This window comes from Drosophila serrata, unplaced genomic scaffold (assembly GCF_035046125.1).
Source record: "Drosophila serrata isolate PLE 108 unplaced genomic scaffold, ASM3504612v1 contig_275, whole genome shotgun sequence".
Taxonomy (NCBI): Eukaryota; Metazoa; Arthropoda; class Insecta; order Diptera; family Drosophilidae; genus Drosophila; species Drosophila serrata.
The window spans coordinates 1971418-1979954 of NW_028257173.1; the positions used below are offsets into that span (position 1 = coordinate 1971418).

General features: G+C 38.5%; 2 protein-coding genes across 2 annotated transcripts; both read left to right on the forward strand.

The window, feature by feature from the left end:
- The first annotated feature begins 110 nt into the window (after positions 1-110).
- Ugt37E1 (UDP-glycosyltransferase family 37 member E1) lies at positions 111-1911 on the forward strand. The gene is made up of 2 exons (XM_020953526.2): positions 111-854; positions 912-1911. Exons 1-2 carry the CDS (start codon positions 157-159, stop codon positions 1849-1851), a joined length of 1638 nt encoding a protein of 545 aa, XP_020809185.2. The 5' UTR covers positions 111-156; the 3' UTR covers positions 1852-1911.
- A 3283-nt stretch (positions 1912-5194) lies between these two features.
- Positions 5195-8080, forward strand: Ugt37D1 (UDP-glycosyltransferase family 37 member D1). The gene is made up of 3 exons (XM_020953536.2): positions 5195-5424; positions 6051-6878; positions 7032-8080. The coding sequence occupies exons 2-3, from the start codon at positions 6148-6150 to the stop codon at positions 7948-7950; spliced, it is 1650 nt and encodes a 549-aa protein (XP_020809195.2). The 5' UTR covers positions 5195-5424; positions 6051-6147; the 3' UTR covers positions 7951-8080.
- The last annotated feature ends 457 nt before the right edge of the window (positions 8081-8537 follow it).

Here is an 8537-nt window from a genome sequence, read left to right on the forward strand (position 1 = left end):
AATTGAACTGATTATAAAATGTTTGAAATGGTCACTCTCACCGTCATTATATCTCTATATATAGGTACATATCAATAGCAATATAAACTGGTAGGCTGTCGGCATCAGAACTTAGTTAAGAACTACTGGGTCTAGTGCAAAGTACCTTCACTTACAATGCTTAAGTACTGTAGGATTTTGTGCCTTTTGGCTTTACTCCTGGGAATGAAGACTCAGCCAGGTGAAGGAGCCAATATTCTGGGTATTTTTGGTACTCATAGTCCTTCCCATGTGATCGTGCACATGGCTGTGATGAAAACCCTGGCGGATCGGGGTCACAACATAACCGTGGTGTCACTATTAAAGCCAAAATTTGCTGCCCATGAAAATATCACCGTCATTCTGGCACCACCAACTCCGGAGAGGGAAAAATTTATTAAGGAATACATGGCGGAGATGTCCAATGAGAAGCCATCCCTGTGGAAGACCATGGCCAAGGCTGTCTTTCAGGCGGGATCCCAACTGGAAGGCCAATATGAATTTATTGAGCATCCGAATTTAAAGGAGATCTACGAGAATCCGCAAACCAAATTCGACTTGGTATTCCTGGGCGCAATGGGCAATGACTTTCAACTGGGAATTGCTGCCAAGCTACGCTGTCCAGTCATTATCACCTGGGTTGGTGTGCCATTGCCCTTTATGGATTCCATTGTGGGTAATGTCAATGATCCATCGTACGTTCCCAGTGTAAATGTGGCCCTTGAACCTGGACAAAGGACCATGGGATTTGGTCTGAGATTTGGCAATCTCTTGAAGCATTCATTCCTGAGCACTATCAACAAGTTATTGAACTACAAGATGAATCAGTTTTATGAGTAAGTAAATCTTTATTTATATTAATATATAATTCATAATTTTCAATTAATTCTTAGGCGTGCATTTGGCAATGAGTCGGACCCGGAGTTTCCCACTTACTATGAGATGAAACGTCGCGTATCCTTGCTGTTCTATAACTATCATTCTCCTAGCGAGGGACCCATCAGACCCACTGTTCCGCAATCCATTGAAATCGGTGGCATCCAGGTGAAGGAGAAGCCCCATCCATTGCCACAAGAACTGTCGGAGTTTCTCGACAATGCAAATGAGGGAGCAATTTTCTTTAGTTTGGGCACCAATGTTGATACCAACACCATTCGGCCAGAAATCGTGGATACACTCTACAAAGTTTTCTCTAAAGTGCCCCAAAGAGTTGTGTGGAAGTGGGAAGATCTGAAGAAAAAGCCGGGAAATGCCTCCAATATATATTTCAGCAACTGGCTGCCGCAGGATGACATCTTGGCCCATCCCAAGACGAGACTGTTTGTAACTCATGCCGGCAAGGGTGGCGTGGCGGAGGCGCAGTTCCATGGAGTGCCCATGGTGGCATTGCCACTCTTTGGAGATCAACAGGGCAATGCGGACATAATGGCCAGATCTCGATTTGGCCGATGGTTGGATATTCTGACAGTAACGCCCGAGGAACTGGAAGAGAGCATACTTGATGTTTTGCACAACCCTGTGTATCGGGAGACCATTGGGAATTTCTCCTCCCTGTACAGGGATCGACCACTGACAGCCCGGGAATCTGTGATCTATTGGACCGAATATGTCTTGCGACACCAAGGAGCATATCATCTGCAAAGTCCCCTCATTCACATGGATTTTGTGGCTCGCAATAGTATCGATGTTTATGGAGCAATTTTGTTTCTTTTACTTGTTTCCTGCCTGCTACTCCTCGTCATATTCCGATGGATATTTCGTAAGGCATTTGGAGTTGTGCGCCGAAAGAATTATCGGAAAACAGTAAAGCCTGACAAGCTTAAACATAATTAACCATTGAGCCTTGTAATTAGTGCGTATACGTAATATCAGTTAATATTGTGAAATTTTAAATATCAGGAAATTATCTATAGTAAGTTTAAAAATATTACTTCGTTGTTTTTTTTAACATAAATATATTTAATTTATATTTTATTAAATATTAATGCTCAAATAGCAATTTGTAATGGTGTACAAATCGAATGTAACTTCCGTTGTCGTAATAATAATGGCAGCGAGTAGCCTTCTCTCTATATGTCCCACTCCCTCTCCATCACTCGCTCAGTGTGTATCAATAGAGCTGGCTCTTTCTGCAGCCTACCTCTAGAGACATCTCATACTCTCTCGCTCTCTCGCTCTTACTCCCTCTGTTCTCCAGACTATAAATACAGCCGCTGCAGCCGAGCTGGCCTCATTCAGTCCGTGGCCGCTCCAGCGTTTACATCTCTAGTGATTGTGATTTTGATTGCCCCTCGATCTCAAAAATGTCATCTCACCAGTGCAAATCATCTGGACAACCAGGAAATAGGTTACTAAGCCCTGCAAAAAATTAAAATTAAATCAAAATAAATTATATATATTAATGTTAAAAACAATAAATTAATGTGTGCATTCATTTCATTTACCTATACATTTTTTTATTAACAGCTTTACGAATTTTTACTTTACTTTTAAAAAAATGGAAAAGTTATAATTGTCATTATAATAAGTCATTGTTTATTTGTGTTCAAAGTTAGAAACTGATCATACATACTTACTGGTCATAGATACTTACTGATTATAGTTACTCACTGCTCATAGTTACTTGCTGCTCAAAGTTACTCACTGCTCATAGTTACTTGCTGCTCATAGTTAATTACAGATCATAGTCTTATAAATTGTCTGATTGTTCCTATTTCAGCTATATATATGTATATATGTAGTCCACCGATTGGCGTGCTCCGATTTATAAACTTGTAAAAGTATATAGAACATCAACTGGATAGTTTCATTCCAATAACTTGCTCTTAAATTTGTTCCAAAACAAGTCTCGCACACTTGTGCATATGATTCCCAACTGGTTCAAACATCCCCGGAACTAAGTGACTGCTGCTGGCCAAGTCTCAGAGAAGTATTGTGTTACAAAAGTTGCAAGTCATTGTTTATTTGTGTACAAAGTAATTAACTGATCATACATACTTACTGGTCATAGATATTTAGTGATCATAGTTTCTCAGTGTTCATAGATACTTATTGTTCAGAGTTACTCACGGCTCATAGTTACTTGCTCTTCAAAATTAATTACTGGCCATAGTTACTTACTGGTCATAAATACTTAATGTGCAGAGTTACTCACTGCTTATAGTTACTTCCTGCTCATAGATAATTACTGGTCATAGTTAATTACTGATCATAGTCTTATAAATTGTCCGATTGTTCCTATTTCAGCTATATATAAGTATATATATAGTACACCGATTTGGCATTCTCCGATTTATAAACTTGTAAAAGTATATAGAAGATCAACTGGATAGTTTCATTCAAATAACTTGCTCATAAATTTGTTCCAAAACAAATCTCGCATTCCTGTGCATATGATTCCCAACTGGTTCAAACATTCCCGGAACGAAGTGACTGCTCCGGACCAAGTCTCAGAAATGTGTTGTGTTACAAAAGTTGCAAGTCATTGTTTATTAGTGTTCAAAGTTAGAAACTGATCATAAATTCTTACTGGTCATAGATACTTACTGATCATAGTTTCTTAGTGGTCATAGATACTTATTTTTCAGAGTTACTCACGGCTCATAGTTACTTGCTCTTCAAAATTAATTACTTGCCATAGTTACTTACTGGTCATAGATACTTAATGTTCATAGTTACTCACTGCTCATAGGTACTTCCTGCTCATAGTTAATTACTGGTCATAGTTAATTACTGATCATAGTCTTATAAATTGTCCGATTGTTCCTATTTCAGCTATATATAAGTATATATATAGTACACCGATTTGGCATTCTTCGATTTATAAACTTGTAAAAGTATATAGAAGATCAACTGGATAGTTTCATTCAAATAACTTGCTCATAAATTTGTTCCAAAACAAATCTCGCATTCCTGTGCATATGATTCCCAACTGGTTCAAACATCCCCGGAACGAAGTGACTGTTGCGGACCAAGTCTTAGAAATGTGTTGTATTACAAAAGTTGCAAGTCATTGTTTATTAGTGTTTAATGTTAGTAACTGATCATACATACTTACTGGTCATAGCCACTTACAGATCATAGTTAATCTTTATCGTAGCTATTTTTTTTTGTCATAGTTACTTAATGTTCATAATGTATAAAAATTCTAAAAATTTGCAAATAACATGTTTTTTTTAATATTAAATTGAGTATCCAAATTTATTTACATAATAAATTCTTATATATAATAGTTTTCGGAACCAAATTGAAAAATTGTTGGCTACCCTAAAATATTTACAAAATATGTAGATGTCCGTATGTTCGCTTTTGTTGTGTGTTCGAGTGGAATGTTTATGGGTATTTAAAACTTGACTCAAAACAAGCTGCCCCTTAGGGAGCTCCTCATTAAATAAACACAGATAACCAGAAAATAGGCGGCAAAAACACAAAATTAAAGATGATAAAACTTATATTGAGAGAGAGTGACAAAAGCTTTGCTGGATAGCATGCCACAACGCCGGCATCCATTTGAGTTGATTGGTCATAAACGAGGAGAGATATGGGGGAGCCTTGAAATTAATCGGTTGCCATTGACAGTGTGTCGCATAAACCGCGAACAGTCTGGTACATATTTAATTAAATCAGTAAAATTAGTTTTAAAAGGGTATACAGATGTAGTTCCTGTGTATTAAGCCCATAGCACTGAATATTTTTTAACTATTTCTATGTTTATTACATTAATATTAATAATAATATTAATAATAAATGTAAATACATTTATTTTTTGTTCTTAAATTAATTTATGCATATTTTAAAGCCTAAAAGAGAAATTCAATTGCAGTCCCAAAGAATTACGTATACGCACTGGTGAAAATAGTATTGGATCGTAACTAAGCCAAAAGAGCATTACTTTCAATTTAAAAAACTGTTCTGTGTTAGTAAGTATAAATATATCATTCTTCCGGCTGAGGAATTATAATTCTTGGTCAAAAGGGCTTATTGCAATATATGTAATACTTATAAACAAACAAGTTGATTGCGATAAACAATTTCGATCTGCGATTAAAGCTCAAGTGCCGGTAATGACCTGCAGTGTAGCTGTTACTGTGATGTCATGCACCTTACCCAACCCGGCAATTAATGGAAGCAGCTACAATTCGCAGACCTAGAACAACACACATCGCATACGCTCAACAGGTTGTCCCCAGTCTCTCCCACAGCGATTATTTATAGAAGTGTCCGAGAGCGTATTCTCCATATATCTCGCACTTTTCGAGAATGATTTCAGTTCGTTTCGGATTCAATTCTCAGTGATTCGAGTGGCTCCGAGGCAGCGCGTGCCGAACGCGTATAGTTTTCCAAATTAGTTTTTGCATTATTTAATTGCTTATTTGTCGTAGCTTGCCGTTTCTCTATACAAACGAGGTATTTCGAATTTCTATAATTGATTTGTCGGAGTCATCAACGGGGGAAAGTGCCAATTTCATGAACTAATAGTTAACCTACAATGTGACATTGACAGTGAAAAAGATTGCACTTTAACCTTTGTATTAGCGTTCTATATTATTGTGATTATTTCTGTTTTTGTTCGTGAGAAAATACAATTTATGATAAGTAAACACATCTAAAATAGATGTAAGAAAAACAAAATTCCATAAATTAAATAAAATAAATTCCATGTTTAAAAATGCTTTATTGACAGTATTTAAAATACTTTGTTTTATTTTACAATTCAACACAAAGACTGTGCAAGTTTTCCCAGTAGAAATAAGTTGCCTGTTACCTCACTATTTAAACTTAATGCAACTAAATATGTGAAAACAATACCCACACTTTAAACAAAAATTAAATCACAATCTAAATGAAACTTAACAACAGTTATCAGTAAAGAGTTATAGGAAACCTAACGTGTACTCCTTTTACTTGTCCACGTTAAATAGTTATTAATAAAAATACACAATATAAAAACCTCCAAACAATGACTTTGACCAAGCAAACATTTTCGAAATTCATGCAGCTCTTGAATGGAAATATTTATATGTATTTTGCAGATTAAGGGAATCTTATCAGTCTGTTATCACCCCCGCCGACTGCGTATAAGATAACTGCCGGCCGCCGGAGTTCCAGTCAGTTTTCCTTTGGACTTTAATGCGAACGGAGAAAATTATGGCGCATTCCCGGAGCACGTGGCTGGGCTGCAGTTTTGGCGGCCTTTTGGTGGCCCTTTTGGCCCTGCAGTCGATGCCCCAAGGCAGCGAAGGATCGAATATCCTGGGCGTCTTCACAAGTCACAGCCCCTCGCACTTTATTGTGCACATGTCCATCATGAAGTCTCTGGCAGAAAAGGGCCACAACATAACCGTCGTTTCCAGCATGTCGCCAAAGGTGACCCACAAGAGCATCAAGCATATCGTGATTCCCATGAGTGCCGAGGATGAGAAAGTCTTGAACGAAGGCATGGCAGGGATGGTGAAGGAGAAGCCATCGATTTGGACCACTATGAAGTCAATCTTCAGCTCGCTGTCCCTGCTGATTGACAAGCAGGTGGACGTCCTGGAGGATCGCCGCTTCCAGGAGCTCTACCGCAACAAGGGCAACAAGTTCGATGTGGTATTCGTCGGCTTCTTCTTCAACACTTACCAGGTGGCCCTGGGTGCCAGGTTTAACTGCCCCGTAATTGTTTCCTGGTCTGGCCCACCCATGATGATGGTTAACGAAGTGCTTGGCAACCCCGAACTGTTCAGCGTACCACAAATGCAAATCGCCGTGGCGCCAGGAAAAGCCATGAACTTCCAGCAGAGGGCCCAGAATTTCGTCAGCAGTCTTAGCTTCGGTGCACTGAATGTCTATCTGAACACCAAATACCAAAAGTTCTACAAGTAAGTACATACATATTATGTTATCAATACTTCTGATTAGCCGCTATCACGAACAAATACAACAAATTAGTTTTCTAAAGCAATCTATAAAATGTAAATAGCCTTGGTTTCTTGCAAGAAAATACTAAATACATAATTTTCTTTAAATTGCAGTCGCCTTTGGGGCAAGGACAAATCAATGCCCAGCTTTGAGCAGGCAAAGAAGAACGTCTCCCTGGCTTTCTGCAATGGTCATGCCATCAGTGAAGGTCCCATCCGTCCAAATGTGCCGGGTATAATCGAGATTGGTGGCATCCAAGTGAAGAACAAGCCCGATCCACTGCCTGAGGACATCAAGGAGTTCCTGGAGAACGCTAAGAATGGAGCAATTCTCTTCAGTTTGGGTTCAAATCTAAAGGCAGAACACTTTAAATCCGATGTGGTGACCAATGTATTCAAGGGCTTGAGCGGCCTGAAGCAGAAGGTGATCTGGAAGTGGGATGATCTCGACAATATCCCCGGCAAGGCATCGAATATTCTCTACAAAAAGTGGTTGCCCCAGGACGATATCCTAGCACATCCCAATATAAAGTTGTTCATCACCCATGCCGGAAAGGGAGGAGTTGCTGAGGCCCAGTACCATGGAGTCCCCATGTTGGCCCTGCCCGTCTTCGCCGATCAGCCAGGAAACGCCGATAAACTGGTAGAGAGTGGCTATGGCCTCCGACTAGAACTGAACTCTCTGGATGTCACCGAATTTAAGGAAGCCATCAAAGAGATCATTGGTAATCCCAAGTACGCCCAGAAGCTGAAGAGCTTCTCGCAGCTGTATCGCGATCGTCCCCTTACTGCACAGGAATCGGTGGTCTACTGGACGGAGTACGTGATCCGTCATCATGGAGCTGCTCATATGCAGAGTCCTTTGGTGCACATGAGCTTCGTTGCCAGCAATAATCTGGACATTTGCATTATCACTGCCTTACTGCTCTATGTGATCTTCATCATCAACAAGATCTTTTGGAAATTTGTATGGCGCAAGTTGTTTGGCAAATCGAACAAAGCTTCTCCGAAGAAGAAGGTGAAGAAGCAGTAGACTTTTATAGATTAAAGCGAATTGTAATATTTAGAAACGAATTGAACAAGGTACTCGATAATGATAAACAAAATGACAAACTAATAATGTACACGATCCGATAAAAATAATAAAAATGTAAAAATTGTAAGTCCGATTATTATAATGATTATTATTAGCAGGGAGCTCTTAGCTTCCAGGCGACATTTAGCTTTCCACTTATAAATTGATCAAGGCTTCTTCAAGGCTCAAGGAAGTCTTTATTTTAAGAACTTTTCATTTTCAGAATTTTAATAAATTTATATTGAAATATACATATACTTATTTCTTTAACTTCACAAAAAATTAATGTTTACGTGGCGTATACGTAATATAAGTCAAATACAATGAAGGTCAATAAGTTCCTGCCATCTGCATACTTAAATTTTATAAGTATTTTATATAAACAGAAATACATAACATAAAGTCGTTGGATTTAAAAATGAAGATTAATAACGTTTTTGAATAAAAATTTAATTCAACACTGAAATTTCTCCATGCTTCGCATGCTCACCACAGGCGGTTTGTGTATTGGATAATTATAGCAAGTTTTGCTTGAGACGACACAT

What these genes read in the sequence shown, in the direction of transcription:
- Ugt37D1 (XM_020953536.2), top strand. Translation starts at nt 6,148, where the DNA reads ATGCGAACGGAGAAAATTATGGCGCATTCCCGGAGCACGTGGCTGGGC. An exon ending in AAATACCAAAAGTTCTACAA is followed by an intron (nt 6,879 to 7,031) that starts GTAAGTACATAC and finishes TTTAAATTGCAG; the next exon opens with TCGCCTTTGGGGCAAGGACA.
- Ugt37E1 (XM_020953526.2), top strand. Translation starts at nt 157, where the DNA reads ATGCTTAAGTACTGTAGGATTTTGTGCCTTTTGGCTTTACTCCTGGGA. An exon ending in AAGATGAATCAGTTTTATGA is followed by an intron (nt 855 to 911) that starts GTAAGTAAATCT and finishes ATTAATTCTTAG; the next exon opens with GCGTGCATTTGGCAATGAGT.